General features: G+C 38.6%; 1 protein-coding gene across 1 annotated transcript; it reads left to right on the forward strand.

The window, feature by feature from the left end:
* Positions 1–12,451: 12,451 nt before the first annotated feature.
* LOC147567020 (uncharacterized) lies at positions 12,452–15,312 on the forward strand. Its single transcript, XM_086653643.1, has 3 exons — positions 12,452–12,735; positions 13,251–13,379; positions 14,605–15,312. Exons 2-3 carry the CDS (start codon positions 13,281–13,283, stop codon positions 15,073–15,075), a joined length of 570 nt encoding a protein of 189 aa, XP_086509769.1. The 5' UTR covers positions 12,452–12,735; positions 13,251–13,280; the 3' UTR covers positions 15,076–15,312.
* Positions 15,313–22,645: the final 7,333 nt, after the last annotated feature.

Consider the following 22,645-nt stretch of genomic DNA (forward strand, 5'->3'; position numbering starts at 1 on the left):
CCCTAGGGCCCCCTTTTTGGTAACCATAAGAGGGGACATATCTGTAAGTGAACAATTCTCACTATGTTGTGGTTGCTGTCTAGTTGGTACCCTAATGAGTTGAGCACATCAAGCGTCCCAGGTTCGATCCGTTTGCCCACAATAATTTTGTGTCACATATTACATAAATATCTCTTTGGGCAGTCCAAGATATTTGGTCACGGCCCAATGTAAACTCTTAAGCAGCTTTCAAAAGTGCCTAAATAATCCATTGCACCTATGCACGTCAACTCTCTTAAGAAATTTGAGTTTTAATCCACTTCATAAATGCGAAATTTAGTTAAGTAATTCTATATTATCCTAAACAAATTTAGCTAGTGTTTGGAAGCGCTTTTAATCCATGAGATTTTAAACAAACAAGTGTTGTAGACAGTAGACACATTTTCTAGATAAAATATTAATTTATTATTTCCGTTTTGAAATACACATATTTCTTTCTTTATTTCGTTTTATGTATTAATGCAAAAAACTATTTTTATAACTTTTATATCTATGTATACCCCATATTCATTTTGGAAACTATGTAAGAAAAGCCCAAGATTTAGGCCCAAATACGAAAAAAACCCACTCGGAAATAGTAATGTATAAAAAACCCAATTTTTAAACTGTTGACAACACTTTTGAAACTGTTACAACACTTTTGAAACTGTGACAACATATATAATTATGTTCTTAATTATGTGTGAACAAAAACAAATTTGTTCATACATTTACAAAATTGTTGAGAGCAAATACAAAATTGTTGAGAGCAAACTGTGCTTTATTCAGAAATTTTCATAAATATTTTGTAATTTCAAATTTTGGGTTTTCTTTGCATTATTATTCCTGGTTGGACTTCATTTGATATTTTGACCCGAATTTTGGGCCTTATAATTTTCCTCTCTTTATTTTGGGCCAGTGTTTTGGAGAAATAAGCAAAGTTTCCGGGGCAATAAGTTTTGGGTGGACACAAATTTTTTTTGTTTCCTCCAAACACTACCAACTTCTAACGTGCCTTTGATTTTCTTCTTCCACCATCTTTTTGGTTTTCCACCGTCTTCCCCGAAATTTTTTTTGCTTTCCCCAAAACGGTGGCCTTATTTTGTTATATGAATACTTATCGAAATTCATATGATTGAATATTTATTTAAATCATCGTGGTTGTCCACTATAGGAGTCTAGTAGAGAATTATACTTTTGATACATTACTGGATTACAAGATTCAAATTTTTTAAGTAAATTAATTATGCAAATAGTATGTTCATGCATAAATTCTTGCATAATACGTTTTTGTATGATTGTGTTCAAGATATTGTGGGCAAACTGTTTCATACTTATATATTATGTGTTTCAATTTCTTTTCATATTATATTGTCAGGGCCTCAATCAAAATCTCACACCGGGCTCCCAAAATCTCAACCACGCCACTGATGTGTTATTATATTGTGATTAGGTTATAAAAATCTGGGTTTATTTCAAGATATATTCAACAAACATTACATCCATCTATGAATGGATTACCACACGGAAAGTAACAATGAAGGATGAGAACAATACACGAGTACATGTTTTCCCTATCATCCTCTGGACCATCTGGAAAACCTGATACAAAGCTCAATTTTAACAGATTAAGATAGTTACTGGGATCATTACTGACAATATTTTAAATTTCTCGAAATTGCACTAAAATTCTCATAAATAAATCCATTGTAGAACACAATTAACTCCTAAATCTTTAGACTACTGGACACCACCTCCTATATATCATTATAAAATTAACATTGACGCATCATTTCACAAACCTAAAGACGGAATAGGCATCGAAATGGAAATTCAAGATCATGAATCTTGTATTATTCATACGCGATCAATAATTTCTAGAGCAAGAAATAACAAAGAAGGGGATGCCAAAGCTACTCTAGAATCCATGCAATAGGGTAGGATTTTTAACATCGACAAGTTGACAATATAAGTAGACAACCAGAACATTATTTCGCATCTACAAAAGAGAAATTCCAATGCGCAATGGACGTTGCAGGCCAATCTATCATATACTAAAGACATGTACTAGCTACCATTTTGAAGTACGAAGTCTATTGGTCCAAGCACAGGGATGATAAGGTCCTGTACTTGATAAGGTCCTATATGATCTTGTATTCGATGAGATGATAAGGACCTTGGTGAATGATAAGGCCCTGTACCCTCTATGAATAATACTTGATAATGTTCTGCACCTGGGTGTAAGACTGTAATCGTACTTGGATCAGGGGAAGAAATCGGGATTATGTGAGAAACCGAAACTTTATGAAAGAGCAAGACTATATGAAAGAGAAAATGGTTCGATGTTTAAATATCAGATATCAGATGATAATCGAAAGTAATGTCAGGCGAATATCGAATGTATTAGTCGATCACCAGATGCTTGTATCATTATCTTCTCAGTCATTTTATAGTGTCTTAGTCGATCGTCACCTGGCAGCGAGTTGTCTCTTTAATGTGGTAACACATAAAGCTGTACCATAAATCTGGATATCGTAACCCCTCCTAACGGGTATATCCGGGATATTGTCATCTAGAATGAGAGTAATGTCTCCCAAACGGCTGTTGATGAGGTGAGGACCGACCTCTTTTTTCAGGGCTGGATGTGTTGGCGTATTTTGAGGTTCCTTCGGAGTACTCGAAGATAAATGGGTCAGGTGTAGGGTTTTGTGTATCCTATACACTACCTAGTGTTGTAAGCGGAATCTCAAACATCTCATGTTTAACACTAGATTGCCCAGGATCGTCATGCATAAACTAATCAATGAACTAGAGAGAGATAAATACCTTAACGCGTTTTTCCCTCGAACCATTCCAATCGCATGCAAAGATCGAGAGCTCCAACTGTAGCTCCTCTACTTGAGACACCGAGTGAATAGACTTGATCTCCCTTCCTTTCAGACTGCTAGGACTTACTAGAAGGTTGAGAAGAACTCTTCTTCTTCACTAGATTGATAGAATGAGAACTTTTTCTCTATATTCCTCTCTCTCCAATAGCTGTATATTCAGAGACAGAGAGAGAGCTGTATATTTTTCCTTAGAGAAAAATCCACACCTTTTCTGTTCTCAACTGACCCAATATATAGACAAACCCTAATTAGAATCTCATTCAGATTAGGTTTTCTATTTTCTGGGTCACAGAAAAGATAATTACCAAAATACCCTTTTTGGGGTATTTTGATAATCCCCTTAAGTGTGGCCGGCCAGGGCAGCCCACTTTGGGCCTTATATGGCCGGCCCACTTACTCTGGTCGGCCATCTCATGGTCGGCCCAAAGAGCCTTCCTTCTATCTTGTCCCGAATCTCCATTCGGACCCTTTCGGCCTTTCCAGTTGAATCCCATCCAACTTTAGCCAGTTCCCGTCTAGTCAAATCTCTCCGATCAAGTTACCACTCTTATGTGTAACCCGTTGTAGGATCCGGTCTATGTTAGCTGCGAATCAACTCCTTGATCCGACGATCGTAGTTGGCTTCTAGCAAAGCATTACGACCCCTAATTGGACCGGACTGGATGATCTTTACGTGTGGTCATCGTTATCCTAACTGAAAAATTGATCGCATTGCCACCTTGGTCGAAGGACACTCCTTCGGAAGGACATCTCCTTCAGACCGAACGGATAAATCCTTCAGTCTCCCACTTGTACTTAGAACAAGTGCAATGCTCGATTCCCATGTCGCTTGGTATCTCATCTGATACGTCACACGTTTCAGACTTTCTTGATCCAGAGAACAACTGTCAATTCAAATGATTAACTCTTAATCCATTTGAGTGCGGCCACACATTTTACAGTTGCTTCTCCTCAAGTGGCCCGGAGATACTTATTCCTAACTTAATAGGAGGACATCATCCAGTCTTGTACTCCCACTTAACTTCATGTCTATCCTGTCTCCCCCAGTATGCTGCCTTTATAACCTCCTTTTACGGCGCGGCGTTTGACAGTACCAAAGTTCGACATTCCTTACATAAGATGAGTGGAGCACTCATGTTTACGGAATCTCTCCAATCTTGCCTATGAGAGTTTGTGACGCCTTTTTCAACTCCTTGAAAAAACTCTCATCTTTGGGTTAATCCGATGTAGATTCCCCAATCTACATCCATGTAATTGACTTAAATACCATATTCCTATAGCCCATGGAACTGCGCTATCAGTCAATTCCCATGCTAGTCTTCTTGAGTCATTGTTGTCCATGCAATGACCTGGACTAGGGACTCAATAATGAATCTATTCCATGTTCACTTAGTAGGGTTCCATTTACCAGATCACGTATCTGATAAACCTACCTGGAATTCCTCATTATTTTTGGACTGTCATTAAACACTAAACCATGATTTAACGACGAAATAATTAACTTATTTCTGATAATAAGAGTTTGTAAATCTTGAGCCTTCCCGTGTAACTCCTTACACCCCCAAGTTTACTAGTCTAAGCTTTTCAGGAAAGCTTAATGCCTACGACCTTAGTATTACCACCATACTTAGTCAAGGTGACAGTTTAGTTAATAGATCAAATCTATATGGATTTTGCTTGTTATCATCCGATGATAATCTTCAGTATCGCCATACCGAATTAAAACTTCCCAAGTTTTAACTACTTTCTTTTATTTGTAAAGTTTGCAACAGACTCTGCCTGGAACCCTTCCAGCTTACTGTTCTTCCAAGTCAAGATTGTCATCTTATTCTGGAAGTTTGCAACATATGGCTTTTCAACCTTTTATTTTCATACCGAGATCACACAAGTTCTTCTCAAGTACATTGTGTGATCCAGATCAGCTTATCTGGATTTGATTGGTGACGACCATAAATACTCCAAGTATTTTGTGACGTCGAGGCGAATGCTAATCATGTCCCACATGACCGATCTTATGCCTTTTGCATAACCATCTTTCTCATGCGTGTTTGCTCATCAGAATCCTTCAAATTCTAAATCTTGCTAAGCTGTGTGCCATGAGACTTGGGTAGAAATACTCCGTTTGAGTGTTTCACATTGGACTTTTCAAGACCTTTTCTTGAACAAGTCTTATCACCTTCTCGATCTATCTCCATAGATCTTTGGTGCCCAAAAGCATTTCACCTTTATGTGGTCCTTTTATTGAGTCAGTTCTAAACTGTTTTCAACATCAGAATGTTGTTCTCAATCTCTAGTATGTCGTCTACATACCGGACCAAAGAAAACTGGGTCACTCCCACTAACCTTCTTAAATTCAAGATTTCTCTTCATTCCCAAAGAAAACAACTCTTGTATTCTCTGCTGAATCGAAGATTTCAACTCCTAGATCTTTAGTCATGCTCTGGGAAACACCAATGTTTCCATCCTTGTCTGTTTTTCACCTTGAAAAATCTATTTCGACTTAACAGGAACCCTTCCTTTAAGCAAAATAGACCAAGTTCCAAACTTGATTTCAGACATGGATACCATTCTGATCATATGGCTCCAAGCCATGTTTCGGAGCGATTCCGTCACAGCTAGCTAATTTTCTTCTTCAGCCGGATCCCCATCCTCTGAGACAGATGTATGAGCTTTCAAGGTCTATAAGGGGTTTGAACAACTTTGAGACGCTCTCAACTCCTTGAGAGTTCTCCTGCGAATCACATTCGCTCTGCGCGGGAGGATCTCCGAGATCTACCATCTCTTCCTCTCTTTCCTTTTCTATCGGCTCAGAATAGTTAGGAATCGCGACTTCTGACATCGGTACAACGGTGTCAGTTTGTTGCTCAGATCGAATTTCTTCGATATCTAATATTTCTCCCACTTGTCTTCTTGAAATAACTCTTATTTCAAGGAAGACACCATCACGAGCAACAAACACTTTGTTCTCTGACTGCTTGTGGAAGAATCCCCAATATTTATTTATCCCATAAATAAATATTCTTTCTTGATATGCAAACTTGGTTCTCGGAAACCATTTACGTTTCATATCTATAGACCTTCAGAAAAGACCACTTTTGGAACCCTTCCAAACCCATACTCTTATAGTGTCTTTTCAGCTTTTGACGGAATATGGTTAGTTTAGGAAGAACGACCATGTTTGAGAATATATCCTAGAAAGCGTTCGGAAGATTGGCCTTAACCCATCACTGATCGACTCATGTCTCACATGTTCGATTACTCCCACTAAACTCATCATCCATATGATGTGTTTGTGGAGCAAGGTGAGAAACTATTTCTCAACTTCTTTTGATGGTCATCAAATTTCTGATTCAAATATTCATCATCTCGATCCAATCGAATGACTTATATTTTCGTCAAGTGGATTCATGTTAACTCTAGTTAGTATATTAATAGTTTCACGTACATCTGTATGTAAAAAAACTATTAGTTTACTAGCCATTTCTCCCTTTCTAAAAGGCGATTTCGTCAAATGGCCACGTTGAACAAAATTCACATGTGTCGTATGATTCAAAATCATTAGACTTAGAAATCTATACCATTGGATCTTCTTCATGTGTTTTATGTCAATTTGACCAATGACAAAACATGAGTTGACCTCTCCGAATCCTTTGATTGTAGCCTACCGTATCATTGTTAATGCTCTTGGTTCTCTAAGAACCCATCGTTAACTTAGCACTATTTTAAAACATCTGATGTTTCTAGAAGAACATAATAACTCTTATTAAGTTCTACCTAGATTAGTGTCTAAAAGAAGACTTTGATCCCTTTCAGCATCCTTAGCAACTCTTGCTTCTGCTCCCTCTTGGATCCTCACTTCTTTTAGTCAAGTATGTTATTTCCACGAAGGAAATCTACAAAACTTGCTAGATTAACTTAGTCAACAAAGATACAAGAATCGGAATTCATAATTCCTTTTCTCTTCTCTTCCAGGTACTCAGGGTAGTTTCCTTGAATGGCCTAGCCAAACTTTTATGTCGACCCTTTAACCTTTTCAATCATAAGAACTCTTCTTATATTCTTTTGGTAACTGAATCTTAAGAACGTTTCTTAGATTCACTTTTCCTCAATATTCTTATCAAGACGACTTTCTTAGAGGCACCATCCTCTCCATTCACGACTTCTAGTGGAACTCTTCCTTTAGTTGTCGAATGGTTGTGCACGCATCCATATCATTAATCCCTACGTTAGAGAAGAATTTTATGGATGTTCACAAAAGACTTTGGATAATCATATCCTCAGTCGTCTGAAGAAACAATGAACATTAGGAATGATATATTCTCGGACGTTTTCTTTATTTCGAATTCGAGAACGCTTCTCGGATTCCTTTCCAATCATGAAAATAATTTTCGTTTAATTCCTTCTAAAGGAATGAACGAAGGTTGGAAAACTATTTTCTAACAGTCATATATCCTCTACTTTTAAAAGAAAATAAAACAAAATCCTAAAACTTATTATCATTGCAAAAACACTTTTTGCCATATTATTCAATGAAAACCGTCCCCCTATGAATAATACGATTCCAAGACCCCATTCCTGTGAAGCTAAGCGTACTTTGGCACTGCCCTTAACTTCACCCTCCTGGGTGAGTAACTCCTTACTGATCATATCTCATATGACTCTTGGTTGATGAATAACACTTATGTGTTAAATTCATCCTTTTGCCTCGAAATCCAAAACTCTTTTGCTGACTCGATGAGAATAACCATTTAGACATGTAGACCTCTTCATAGGTCTACCCGTATTGTCCCGAGGTAAAAGATGGCACCCTGCTTTGGCATGACCCACCATCGATGAACAAGGGCGCAACAGGTGTCTTAATCTGGGTAGGCATTACTCAAAATTCTTTTTGGGGACTCTTACGTTTTTGTTTGCATGCATTACTGTGAACTCTAACATAATCATACACCACACAAAACGTAAATAAGTAAATGCGCGCGAGAAAATAAATCAAGCAGATATGATCCTAGTATGGCCCCTAACCTAAAAGATCTAATCTTCTTAGGTTCTTTGCTTGTTTAACCTCCGTTCGCCTGGATCTCCATCCTCGAACATCCATTGAATTCTCCCACTCGAACCACGATCTCATCCTTTGGCTCTTCAATGGACTCAATTGTACCCTTAACTCTAATTACAAGACTCAACGATTCGCAGATCGTATAAAAACTTGAAATTAAATTAATTACATCGGGCACCCATCCGTGCTTAAAAACAAGATAGAACAATTCTATGGCCATACTAGAACCCGCATTCACATCCATACATACATAATAATATGACACTCACAAAACACCCAAGTATGTATGAGATTCGCTTACTTAGGTCGAATCTAGGTTTGCTATGTTCTAGATAGCTTTTCGGGAGATACTACCGACATCTCTATGTCTAACGTGCCTTAAGTCTAATTATCTCATAATTCTGACTAATGGCTCGTTCTGGTTTTATCCTAAAAGATTTTAAAATCGTTTTGGAAAAACTCCGATTCGGGCTTTGGTGGGCCCGGGTCGCTTTCGGAAAAAATATGGTCAAAGTCGGAAGAAGAAAATAGAGAACCTCCCACTTAAGTCAAGGCCCAAAAGACCCGAGTCTAACTCCAAAGACTTAAGTCAAACTTGGTCAAAGGGACCCTTTGACTAGACCCAGTCAAGTCTCGGTCAAGGTCCGAACCAAGGTCGGACCCGAATTGGCACGTTCCAGACCGTGCCAAGTCCCTCGGGTGGTCGCGTCCTGACCCTAGGCCAGACGCTTCCTAGCCCCGCAGACGCGTCCTAGACGCTCTGCCCAAGTCCATGCTTCTCGGACTCCCAGTCCGAGACAGCTTCTGGTCTCACCAGACGCGTCCCAGACGCGTTCTGGAAGGTCTAGTCCTGGTCGCGTCCGGATTCTCAGTCTGGAAGACGCGACCTCAGGTGCCAGACGCGGATCCTTCGGGATCCCTGTCCGAGACGCTCTCGGACGCGTCTTTCTGTCCGAGAAACTCGGACGCGTCCTAATCCGAGACGCTCTCGGATTCCCAGTCCGGTCTCCTGGACAGCACCCTGTTTTCTTCCAATTTTTCAAAAAATTCCAACTTTTTGCTGTTTTTGATGAATCTCTCATCTAAAAACCAGCAATTTGAAAACTCTTTTCAAAAAACCATCATCTTTAAAATTTTATTTTGAAAACTCTTTTCAAAAACACCAAATTTTAAAGTCTTCCCATTGAAACTCTTTCAATTTTCTATCCGATTGAGTCTAAATCTAATTTAAACTAGTCAATTTCATGTCTAAATCCCTATTTAAACATAAAATCATCTAATCAATCAAGCTCGAATCTAATTCGACTAGTCAGAGATAGTTTCATGCAACCGGCTCGTGATGCCACTGTAGGGTTTTGTGTATCCTATACACTACCTAGTGTTGTAAGCGGAATCTCAAACATCTCATGTTTAACACTAGATTGCCCAGGATCGTCATGCATAAACTAATCAATGAACTAGAGAGAGATAAATACCTTAACGCGTTTTTCCCTCGAACCATTCCAATCGCATGCAAAGATCGAGAGCTCCAACTGTAGCTCCTCTACTTGAGACACCGAGTGAATAGACTTGATCTCCCTTCCTTTCAGACTGCTAGGACTTACTAGAAGGTTGAGAAGAACTCTTCTTCTTGACTAGATTGATAGAATGGAAACTTTTTCTCTATATTCCTCTCTCTCCAATAGCTGTATATTCAGAGAGAGAGAGAGCTGTATATTTTTCCTTAGAGAAAAATCCACACCTTTTCTGTTCTCAACTGACCCAATATATAGACAAACCCTAATTAGAATCTCATTCAGATTAGGTTTTCTATTTTCTGGGTCACAGAAAAGATAATTACCAAAATACCCTTTTTGGGGTATTTTGATAATCCCCTTAAGTGTGGCCGGCCAGGGCAGCCCACTTTGGGCCTTATATGGCCGGCCCACTTACTCTGGTCGGCCATCTCATGGTCGGCCCAAAGAGCCTTCCTTCTATCTTGTCCCGAATCTCCATTCGGACCCTTTCGGCCTTTCCAGTTGAATCCCATCCAACTTTAGCCAGTTCCCGTCTAGTCAAATCTCTCCGATCAAGTTACCACTCTTATGTGTAACCCGTTGTAGGATCCGGTCTATGTTAGCTGCGAATCAACTCCTTGATCCGACGATCGTAGTTGGCTTCTAGCAAAGCATTACGACCCCTAATTGGACCGGACTGGATGATCTTTACGTGTGGTCATCGTTATCCTAACTGACAAATTGATCGCATTGCCACCTTGGTCGAAGGACACTCCTTCGGAAGGACATCTCCTTCAGACCGAACGGATAAATCCTTCATCAGGCCCACTAGCGATTAATTCATGGGCTTGGTCACAATGTAAGCCCATTAATCGTGGATTTCTTGAGGCGCTCATGGTGACGTAATTTGGCCCATACAAATCCCAAAAAAAAATAGAGAGGGAAAGATTAGGGCAAAAACATCCCTAAAAATATCAAGAAGATTGTTGAAGAACAACACCTTATTGAAAATGGAGGGGCTAAAGGCCCCCGCCCAAAATGTTGTAGGCCCCCGGATTACACACAAATTGTGAGAGGCCCCATGTGTAATCCGGGGGCCTACAACATTTTGGGCGGGGGCCTTTAGTCGCACCTTATTGAAAACGTTACAGATTCGTCTCAACAAAGTAAAGCAGATGAAATTTGATCAATTGGTTGCACTTAGAAACTCATAACGAATTCATAATTATATTTTGTTAAACATATCTTCATCTCTCGAAAATTTTCATCTGTTTTTTTCTAGTAGTGGAAAAAGTTGAAACAGATTGGAAGAGGAGGTGATAGCCTTTCATTCTTCCTTATTTCTCTCTTCCAACGTTACAACTATCTCTTTCTAATTTACCCCTAAAAACTAGCCTAATCACAACGAATTGGAAAAGAAAACCAAAATCAAAATTCACATTAAGATTGTAAATGTAATTTCCCATGGAAGAAACACCTTATCTTTATAACCACAACGATTTAAAACACTCTGAAATTCTTCATTCCAATCAACAACTCCATCACTTCTAGCTTGTTCCTCCTTCATGAAATTTCTTATCAGTTATCGCTTGAAAGAACTCAAGGAAAATTTCGATCCTTTCCATCTAATATCGCTACTAAGCTCGGGCGATCTCTGTGTGAAATTCTTTCAAAACCTTCAAGTCTTAGTAAAATAGGCTTCACCTGGAACTTTTTTTCGTGATTACAGACACCCAATGTCTCCATCTCGTCATTACCACCATTATTAGCTCTCTGGTTTTCTATCCAAGTTCAAATCTTTTCTGAAACTTAATAAATACCTTAAATCATTCAACATCATAAACTCTTTTGTTACAGAGGGAAAATCGAAGGGAGTAAGTTTGGTCCGTTAGGGCGTCAGGAGTTAAAGAGTTTTTGGCCGAGTGCTTACAGATTGACCGGCACCAATAGAAAAATTAAGTGTTCGACTGCCTTAGGGTTGGGAAAAACCTGTTGATCGAGAGCCGCCCGGTGTCCGCCCGAGTCCGGAGACACCCTAGATCGCCTGAAACCCGGTCGGGCCAAACCCGGACCGACCGATTAGAGTTGTCGGGCCGGTCTCGGTTTTGAAGCTCTGTCCTGCTGTCCGACCGAGCCTGGACCGGTTGCCATAAGAACCGCTAGATTAAGACGTAAGTCACATTACCAACCGTTGGATTAAGGGTTTTTCCCTAGGTATAAATAGGTTTTCTAAATAAGACAACCTCATAACCTAAATGCCTCTCTCATCTCCAGAACTCATCTTCTTTCTCGTCTCCTCTTTCATCTCATAGACTTCTCTCTAAACTCATAGCTCTCTCGTCTCCTGAATAGTCCCTGTCCATCTCTCTCGTATCTCTCTTTCTTTCGTCTCCTGGGCTCTCTCAAAGTTGAAGAAGAAGAACGAATTTGAAGACAAAAAACTAAGTTGAAAAAGAAGAACAAAGAATAACGAATGGATGACAAAGAAGAAGAACAACGAATTGATGATGATGAAGATCTGTTTTTTGAAGATCTATTGTTTTTTCTTTAGATTATTTCATAATGTTTCTTTAGATTTTTTGAAGATGTAGTAGGTGATGAAGATCTATAAGTAGGTGACGAAGATTATTTCATATTGTTTCTTCTGATTTTTTCTTTAGATTATTTCATATTGTTTCATTTAGAACTAGATCCCTACTTTTTTGGCCTAAAATTTGCCCTAAATGTTGCTGAAATATTTGGCCTAAAATTTGCTCCAAATTTAACCCTAATAAATTTAATAATTTCGGTCCCACCCGGACCGACCCAGACCGTACCCGGTTACCCGAAGAAAAAGTCGGGCTTCGGGCGGGCTTTGGGCAGGTGAGTTTAAGGTTTTGACGGGTCCAGACCGGACCGGAATAAAAGAAAAGATTATTCCAATAAATTTGAAATCAGATTCCAAAATGTTTGGAGTTGCTATTCTTACCAAACAGAGCCTAGTCATTAAAATTGTGAAATTACCTAATCCAAACCTCTGATTAGTATTAAAGGTTTGTTATGGCTGCCCAAGCTGCCCGATAAACGCAACTGAAAGATTACGGGCAGTTTCTCTCACTAGGAGCAAGACGCGTCTCTCTTACTATTTCTATCTACTATATATTTCCTTCTCCTTCCTCGACTCTACGATCAAAATTGGACGGTCGACAATGAGCTACACTCAGACTGCTTGTTTCTTCACGTTTTAGACCTCTAAATTCCCAGATCTACTAATCTTCCCTTCAGATCTTGTTTCTAGGTATTCTTGTATCTCAATCTTACTAATTTTAAGTATATTTCTGTGGATTTCTTGTTTCTCTGTTTCATTTACTATGATTTGAGACAAATCTGATGTTTTTCGGTTTTCAGTGAGTTCCACTCTTCTTTTTCTTCCCCAATTTTCTAATTACTCAGTTGAATTCGAAGTTTTGAGTCAAATTCGTTTATTTTTCTTCGTTTTGAGCTTGATATTGCCCTTTTCCGGCGTCCGACGAGTTTAATCCCTAATTTTAGCTTTCAGTTATCAACTAATTGTCCGGCAAAAACTTTCTCAAAAGATTCTTAAAACCCTAATTTTCAATCATTTTCTAGGTTAAAACCCTAGGAAAATCTGTCTCTTTTGCTTTAGAAGAGAAGCTTCCTTCCTTGTCTTTATTTAAAATCAGTTAAATAACGAACAATCCTCTCTCTTCCCGATATGATTTTTACAGTAATATTATTATTGTATTTGACGTTCAAGATCTAACGACTGATATTTGATCTATATGATTTCAGGTACTAAGGAAGAAAAATCTAGATCGTACGATGAGAACTAACCAGGGTCAAGTTCAGATGATGATCGTTAACCAAGGTTCACTAACGTGCGCCAAGGAAAAACTTGCTTCTTTGCTGACTTTGGCTCTAGTAAGTTTCTCTTTGTAAAAATTATATATGCTTTTCTATGTGTGGCTTTGAGTTAATGTTGTTTTATAGTTAAAACTTATAAACCTAATTGATAGTTATTTATGTCATTCTGGTTTCCCGCTCTGTGAATCTGGTTTTCCGAGCCTCAAAATCTGGTTTTCTGATCATCAAAAATCAGGTTTTCTGACCTTCCTTTGTGGTTTTCCGGTTATGACTCGTGACTCGGTTGCAACACTAGAGAAGGGAATTTATTATTGTTATAGTGTTTGATTATGGGTCCGTTTGATTATCGAATAATTTGTCCTTTAAAAGTGGAAAAGTCAGGGTTCATTTGTTGTGAGAAAAAAACAGGAAGAATTTTTCCTTTTAATAAATGGTTGAAATCTTTTATTTTGTCACCGAATTTCGATTCCTCGATCAACTTCTCATAAAGGAGACATGAAAAAAGATGCTTTATAGTGGTGTACTAATATTTGGTTCCTATTGCTAATAAGAATAGTATTGTTCATCTTACTTTAGGACACTTGCACTACCTTTTGGACCAAAATGGTTTCATTCCTTTGTTAAAGGGCCCCGCAAATCATATTCTCGTTACTAATCACATTGTCTATCGAGCCCTGCCCTAGGATGGGAACTCCGTTGAAGCTTCCGGCAATGTGTTTACATCATAATTGGGGGGCATGACCCCATGAGAGAATGGAGAAGTTGTTTGGGGTTATCCAATTTGCTCAACTTATCCAAGTTTCGGTAGTTTTTACTACAATTTACGATGTAACGCTCATCTCAATACCAATATTGTCCTCGATTTAGGCACTACCCAGGCCTACGAACTTGGTTCCGCATTTACAAGATTTTTCCTTGGAACGGGACTACCCTAGACCAGCCTAGGATTCTACCCCTGACCAGTGACCAATCTACTTAACATACCTTCCTAAAGGCCCAACGGATATGTAAATAAGGTGTTACACTGAGCAATGGGTAGCGACTAGATTTGAGATGGAACTTAAACGATTGGGAGATTCCAATCCTCACCTACCTCTTGTCCTTCCTAGAAGGAGTTATGCTCACAAAGGATCAGGACAAGATGGTCGAGAAAGAGGGCAGAGATCTCTCTGTGAGGAACTATTACAGTAGCGATTAACTTAGATGGGTTTGAGTTTTTTTTTACTTAGGTTGCGTTTCAGTCTGATTGTATATTGATTTCTGTATCTCCATTTTCCAACAGTTTCAGGATTCATTTGGGTTGTTTATACCTAAAGAAACTGAAAGCAAAGGAGACCATCAACACCAAACTCAAGCGAAGGTGTTAGACGCTGATGGAGAAGATGATGATGAAGACGAAGATGGTGGTGAGGAAGACGGTGGTTTTGGAGAAGGAGAAGAGGACATTTCTTCAGAAGACGGAGAAGTTTATGAGAAGAATCCTAATGGTAACTCGGAGGAAGAGAGCCAAGGACGGGGATCTGGTGGAGCAGGAGAGGAGAACGGAGAAGGCGAAGAAGATGATGATGAAGACGATGAAGGTGAAGATCACGGCGGTGATGATGACGATGACGATGATGATGACGGTGGAGACGATGATGATGACGGTGGAGACGAAGATGACGAAGAAGTTGTAGAGGAAGAAGAACCTGAAGACGAGGACGAAGATGATGAAGAACAAGCTCTTCAACCACCCAAAAAGAGGAAGAAGTAAAGACAAAGACAAAGCTTGGCAATTACTAACTTCTCAAAATGGCAGAACCCAAACTGTCCAATTGTCTATTATTTTCTATTTGTAGGTAATTAATTAGTGTATTATCTATGCATTTTAGAAGGAGAGCACTCTGTATCTTGAGAAATGGCAATGCGTTTCTGATTGGGAAAAGGTAATGTTCCCAATGATGTCCTCTAAATGCTAGCAGAAAATGTTTGAAAAGTTTTATGTTGTAAATCCCCTGGCGTTCCTTTACTCACCTCTTTTTAGTGGTAGGCGCTTTGGGTAAATAAGAAAATTTTCCGGGTTGCTGCACTTTGTCAAAACTAGTCAATTTTAGTTGACCGAAATATTTTTTTAATTGTTATGGGAAAAAAAGATTTGTTGACCATTTCTTTTCCATGCTGCCAAGGGTCGTCGGTAAATTGCCATTCCGGGCGACTTTAAATAGTATTATTTTTTCAAATATTTCTCTTTTGTCTCTTCTCTTTCGTTACCAATCCGGCCACTACCATCATCATTTGCACCTTTCCGCCTCTCTTTCTTTCCTTCACTATTGTGTTCCCCCTTCTCTTTGTTGTTCATTCTCTCTCCCGCTGCATCTCTCTCCCTCCCATGACCTCTCTCTTGCTCTTTCTCTTTCACTCAATGTGTCTCGTTTTTTCACTCTCATTCTTTCTCTGTATCTCTTTCTCTCTCGGGTTTCGTCGAGACTCACGCTCGCTTCGTGGTTTCACACTTTGTCGCGACCGGCCATGAAATGCTTTGTGGTTGAGCGACCAAGAGATTTACACATTACATCTCGTCGCCCGGTCAACCACGAAATGTTCGTGGTTGACCAACCACGAAAAGTCTGTGGCTGGTCGACTACAAAATGTTTCCTACTTCCGGCGAAATGTTTCCTAGTCTGTGGCTGGTCGAGGAGGATTTGGCCAAACCCTCCTGAAGGGCTGGATCCTGCGAAGGGAGTGTTTCCTTCGCTCCAACTGTGTATGAGAGAGATACTGTGAGAGAGGAAGAGACTGTAAGAGAGAGATAGACTATAAGGGAGAGAGATAGATTGTGTAAGAGCAAGAGATAGACAACGAGAAAGACAACGAGAAAGACGGAGTAAGAGAGGTGAGACGAGGAAGGAAAAAGAAAAAAATAGTAGAGGTGGTGGCCTGAGTTGAAGAAGAAGAAGAATTTTGTTTCCCTTTAAAATTTGTTTTCCCTATAGACAAACATTAGATTTTAAAGATAAAATTTTATCGAGGGATTGAGCCATTGGTCCAAAAAGGGGGCCAAAATGAAAATTTCACCCAAAGTTGCCTAAAAATGAAAGGGAGGTCCAATGTGTCAGTTTGGGGGTCAAAATTACGTAAAGGGCCCTTAGAAAATAAAGTATTTACCGTTCATGCCATCGAAAATTACAAAATTGCCATCGAAAATTCTCGGGAAACGATTTTTTTTTCTGAAAATTATTTTATTTACTGGAAATTTGAAATTTTCGGGAAATTACAAAATTTGAAAATTTGGGCGGGAAATTATTTTATTAACTGGAAATTTTCGGGAAATTATTTTATTTACTGGAAATTTTTTTCTGTACTAGACATTTTTGCTGGGCGGAAATTTGAAATTTCGTAAAAAAATTTGAAAATTTGGGCGGGAATTTGAAATTTCGTTTGAAAATTTCAAAACTTCGAAAAAAAAAATTTGTGACCGGGAAATTATTTTATTTACTGGAAATTTTTTTCTGTACTAGACACTTTTGCTGGGCGGGAATTTAAAATTTTCAAAATTTGCCCGGAAATTTAAAATTTTTAAAAAATTTTGAAATTTTGGGCGGGAATTTGAAATTTCGTTTGAAAATTTCAAAACTTCAAAAAAAAAAATTTGAGACCGGGAAATTATTTTATTTACTGGAAATTTTTTTCTGTACTAGACACTTTTGCTGGGCGGGAATTTAAAATTTTCAAAAAAATTTCAAAATTTGCCCGGGAATTTAAAATTTTCAAAAAAATTTGATATTTTGGCCGGGAATTTGAAATTTCGTTTAAAATTTCGAAAAAAAGATTTCGTTTGAAAATTTCAAAAAAATTTGAAAATTGGAATTTTTTGTGTAAGGGAAATTATTTTATTTACCGGGAAGAGATGGTTTGCTGGGCGGGAATTTGAAATTTCGTTTTCAAATTTTCAAAAAATTTTGAAACCTTGAATTTTTCGTATACTGGTAAATTATTTTATTTACCAGACATTTTTTTTTTCAGGAAAACGTCAGCATGTCCCGTCCAAGGGCAAGAGGGGAATAAAAAAAAAAATCTCACATTTGGACCTGCAACTAATTTTTGGGCAAGAGTGGATTTTTTTTGGGTTTACCCCCCACTTTTTGGACCCCTGGCTCAAAAATCCAATTTTATCTCTAGTAGTGATGGTTTTAATATTGGCCGTGGTCTCATTCGGTTAGGCCAATGGGGATAAACTTTATTACGTGGACTTGGGCGGGGTAATTCTTTAAAATTGTAGTGTTCAAAATTCTACGAAGTCTGTCAAATCGTTCGAAATGAGGGCACCTTTATGCAATACAAAAAAGAGCGACACCTTCAGTTTTGTCAAGATGAAATTGTCAATGTCGCGGCCCAGTAGGTCATTTGAGCTTGATAAATTTGAGAAGTTTGACCATTATAAATGAAGCCATAGAAACAACTTTACAATGTGGGATTAAACCACTTTTATTACCTCTCTATTCTTTAATGAGCGGACATTTATAAACCGGTGATATTGGGCAATTACACTTGAAATTCCTAGGCTGACTTGTTTATATAATCAAGCTGGTCGACCAGCTTTTGGGTGACCATGGGCTCCAATGGATTCGGGCCTTCGTAACGGCTTCTAGGATTCTTTTTCCTGCCCTGGTGGTAGTAGTACGATAAGGGTGGTTCTATAGGTGCCCCATATTACTGCTATAAGAACCCTTCCACAAACTTCTGGGGGAATCCTTATGTGAGGGGCACTAATAGAAATAGTAAGTGTCAGCCTTTAGAAATTCCTTGCTAAGAATGGCTATTTTTGTGTTGGTAAAGTAGATATGGTAGTGGACATGTGGCGCCAAGCATATGTTGGTGGATGCAGTGGAGATGTGGTGGTTACAGGTTACTGGTTAGTGCTGGTGGAGTAATAAAAATGGCGGTGGTGGTGGTCATGTTGGGGTAAAATGATGTGGGTGGAGGGTGTATTGATGGTGGTATAGTGGTGGTGGTAAGTCTAACAATGGTAACGCCAACAAACCTCATATTAGATGGCTACCTCCCACCAACCCTTTCGTGAAGATGAACACGAATGTCTCGTTTATCGATATTAAGGTACCGGCAGGCATAAGCACTATCTTCCATAATGACAAAGCGGAATTCTTATATGCCCACGGATACTAGAACTGCGTAGGCAGGCGAAATTTAAGGCTATAGTTGAAGGCGTCAATTGGGCAATTCTACACAAGATCGAGTTCCTTCATATTGAAAGTAATAATCTAGTTATTATTCAACATCTCAACCATTCGAGCTATCAAATCCATTGGCAAACAAAGGCGCACGTCCCAGTGATTCAGAAACTCCTCACAAATTTCCAAGCTACGATCTTCACGCATCTTCATATTGAAAGTGATAATCTAGCTATTACACAAGATCTGAGTTTCCTTCATATTGAAAGTAATAATCTAGCTATTATTCAACATCTCAACGATCCAAGCTATCAAATTTATTGGCAAACCAAGGCGCACATCCCAGTGATTCAGAAACTCCTCACAAATTTCCAAGCTACGATCTTCACTCATCTTCCTCGCCAAGGCAGTGCTCTAGCAGACACCCTAGCCAAATGGGTCAGAACGACCCATAGTATTAGTAACTGGGAGCTTGTTCCCATTGTTATTAGATATAAATGTTGTAATCACGTTTTAATTTATTAAACTTTTCTCCTTTGCAACAAAAAGAACGTAGTAATGTAGTTGTGACAAGGGATGTGGTGATCAATGGTGATGGAGTCGTGGCAACGATGATAGTCATGGAATGGAGGTGGTATTGTTTGTAAAATACCGAACAATGTGGTGGAATGGTGCTGGTGGAAGTGGTATGATGTAGTGGTGATGGAATGATTGAGTGGTGGTGAAGTGGTTGTGGTGATGGTCCTGGTGTGGTTGTTGCGGAAGTGGTGGGGTTAAGGCGAAAGTGGTGTAGAAGGTGTTGGTGGTGGAGTTGCAGAGGAAGTGATGGGTGGTGGCGAATTAGTGGTGCAGTGGCTGTGATGGAGTGGTTCTGGCATATATATCTCTTGTAATCTATACTAGGTGTCCCCCGCGTCAAGCAGACGCGACATATCCTTCTTGGCTAAAGCCGGTAGATCACATTTAATTTCAAAAGAAGAAGATGAGGACGACGATGGTTTTCGACCTTAAGTGTATGCTATCGTATCCGTATGCAACACAAGTATTAATTGTTGTAGCATGCATGACTGTTCACAACTTTGTACGCAATGAAATTGCTACAGATTGGTTAGTGCAGGAATATGATAATGATGGAACAAATTTTCATTACGATGATGAAGAAGAACGGAAAGAAAGCTGCGAAGAAACACAACCACATACAATCAATCAACAACAGTAAAAGCAAATGCACATTATTGGAGATCAAATTGTTGACACTATTAACCAGATGAATGATAGCGATGATTAAGTTGTTACTATTCATTCTTATACTTTAACAACATTTTTTTTTCAATTTGTTTAAATATATTAACGTACTTATATAAAAACTAGTTTAGTAATATAAAATTAATAACATATTTATGATTAATGAACCATATTTTAAAGTGGATAAATTTACTGTTTCTTATGAACATCAAATTTATTATCAGATAAAACTATATTTAGCTTCTTTTTACCAAATTTTCTTCTCATAGTTTTTGAAGATAAAAAGACCCATTTATTATGTCTTACTAAACGACAAAACAACTTATTATTAAGCAATCTTTTTATAGGTTAATAGAAAAACTCTTAACACAAGCTACATGTGTACTCAAATGAGACCTAAATCTTGAAAATTTGTTCCTGGATAAAATGACTGATTTACTTTTTTTTCCCCGACAGACTAACATTAGAGACATACACCTCAAATACAGATAGAAGAAGGGAGAAACAAATAAAGAAGAGAGATAGCAAATTGATTTTGAGAGAGAGAGAGAGAGAGATGATCGTCACCAATCGCAAACAAAACTGAAATTGAATCAAAGATAGAGAAAGATAGAGAGAGGGAGCGTCAAAAACTAAATTCAAGAGTAAAGCAAACTTGAGTTTTGAGAGATACAAAGGAGAGGAAGGAAGTAAGAGTCGGTAAGGGGGAGAAAGATGAAGTTGAAGTCAGAAAAAAAATGTGGGAGAAAAAAAAAGATTTGTTGGGCAAATGACAAATAGATTCTGATAGGGCACCTAATTACTAAAACATTTAAAATCGTATAGAAGTTGGGATATGATCCTCTGCTAGATGCAAATTCCCCACAAAGAAATGACGACCGCACTTGAGCATCTCCAATGCAACACTCAAGAAAAACACTAAAAATCTAATATGTCAAGTGTAAAAAGTAGATCTCTAAATGGTCTCTTCCCTATTTAGCCATTTAGAGGTAAGATTTAGAGTTTGAGTGTTGTATTGGAGAAACTCTTATCTCTTGGATGACCGACAAACCTGTATTATTATAATATAATTTTTTATACAAAAATAACAAAGTTGTAACCTCTGTGTTCCTTTTAAATCAAATGAGGTTTTCTAATTTAGATGGAAAGTGCAACCTGTGTAAACAAAATGCATAAAATTTTCATTGTACCTGAATGACACCACCACCACAACAACCACCGCAACCCACACCCACTATGACACTTCAACCACCACCATCACCCTCCTACAACCACCGCCATTGTCGCCACCACCACCCTCCTACAACCACATCTCAACCACCACCACCAATACTCTATCACCATAGATAGCTCCAAGGTTACATCACCTTTACAACTTTTATCACTGCAACTTTTACCGCCACAACCATTACCACTGTCGTCACCAACCACCGCTACTTCGACCACTTTTGTCATAGCAATAACCATGAAAATCACATATACATTATATTAAATCAAGTATCTAGATGAGAAATAAAAATAGAAAAATAAATTATGTTATCAAACTACATTTTTTATTTGTAAATAACTATGTTGACAAATTTTATTTTACTGATTTCTTACATTATTTGTAAACAAATACGTTTTATTTTAGTTGCCAAACCCCACCTTAATTTATTTTTGTGGAGAATAAATTGCAAACACAAACAAAATAATTGAGACATATTTTGTCATCAGATAAACTTGTCTAGACATCCTCTTGGGTCAACAAAAGAAGAAAAAAAAGAAAGTAATAAGTTATCTATATTTTGTCAATGCTGCCGTTTCCAATAAGTCTTGGTCCATTTTTCATCGTGGTTGATTGGGGAAATAAAAAAATTACTCGGGGTGTAAAGTTTGGGTGGAAACAAATTTTTTTTAGAATTTTTCCCACAAAACACCCAAATCCTTGTACTTTTTCAGCTTCTTCACTCTTCTTCCTTTCCCACAATCACCATCAACTCCGGCGACCTCCAGACAAATTCCGGCGACACCTCCATCTCCGGCGACACTTTTCTTATCTTTTTTTTTCCTCTCTTTGTTTCTCTTCTCTCTCTCTTGTCTCTATCTCCGACGAAGGTGAGCCCCTTCGCCGGAGCCGAGATCTAGTCAAAACCAAACGAATTTGGTTTTAAACTAGATGTCGTCTGGTTTTGATCTGGCGAAGGGGCTTCTCCCATTGCGGGAGTAAAGAGGATAGAGAGAAGAGGAAGGATAGAGTGAAGAGAGAGAATAGAGAGGAGAGAGAGAGAACAGAGAAGCAAAAAAGTCGTTGGTCGTTGCCGATCAATTTCGGCCGGCGAGTTTAAAGGGTGTAGACTGTCAATGCCGACTGCCTTACTGAAATATCTGAAGAAAAAAAGATCCATACCACTTCTTCGTCCTTTCCTCCCACCACCTTCTGGCGACCTTTATATAATAAGAATGGTTTCTCTTATTTTTCTTCTCACCACCACCTTGTCATATTCATCATCGCTCTCCCTCTCCTTGTTTTATTCTTCTTCTTCCTTTTCTCACTACCACCATCTTCATCATCTCTCTCCCTCTCTTTTTTCCGGCAAAGATGGTTCTCCCCTTTGCTGGAACAGAGAGAATGAGGGAGAAAGGTAGGGAGAGCATTGAGATATGTTGGTATGAGGTAGTGATAGTGTAAAGAGGAGAAAAAGAAAAAAGACATGAATTTGTTTCAAAGATTGTTGGTAGACATCTGTTTTTCAAGGTTCGCCAACGATCCTTGCCAATGTGAAGAGAATAAGTGGCGATGGAGGCTGGGGGAGAGGAAGGGAATAACAAAAGAAGTTTCCACCAAAACTTCTGTACCCGAAACTTTTTTTTCCCAAAGCGGCCACCTATTTGCAGAACATAATTTTTTGCGGACTGATTCCAAAATTA

This window comes from Eschscholzia californica, unplaced genomic scaffold, assembly GCF_041429995.1.
Source record: "Eschscholzia californica isolate CP2 unplaced genomic scaffold, dmEscCali1.0.p SCAF_1, whole genome shotgun sequence".
Lineage (NCBI taxonomy): Eukaryota > Viridiplantae > Streptophyta > Magnoliopsida > Ranunculales > Papaveraceae > Eschscholzia > Eschscholzia californica.

Bases quoted from the DNA above. Each gene is read 5' to 3' on its own strand.
- LOC147567020 (XM_086653643.1), top strand. From the start codon at position 13,281: ATGAGAACTAACCAGGGTCAAGTTCAGATGATGATCGTTAACCAAGGT. The intron at 13,380-14,604 runs GTAAGTTTCTCT...ATTTTCCAACAG, and splicing joins CTTTGCTGACTTTGGCTCTA to TTTCAGGATTCATTTGGGTT.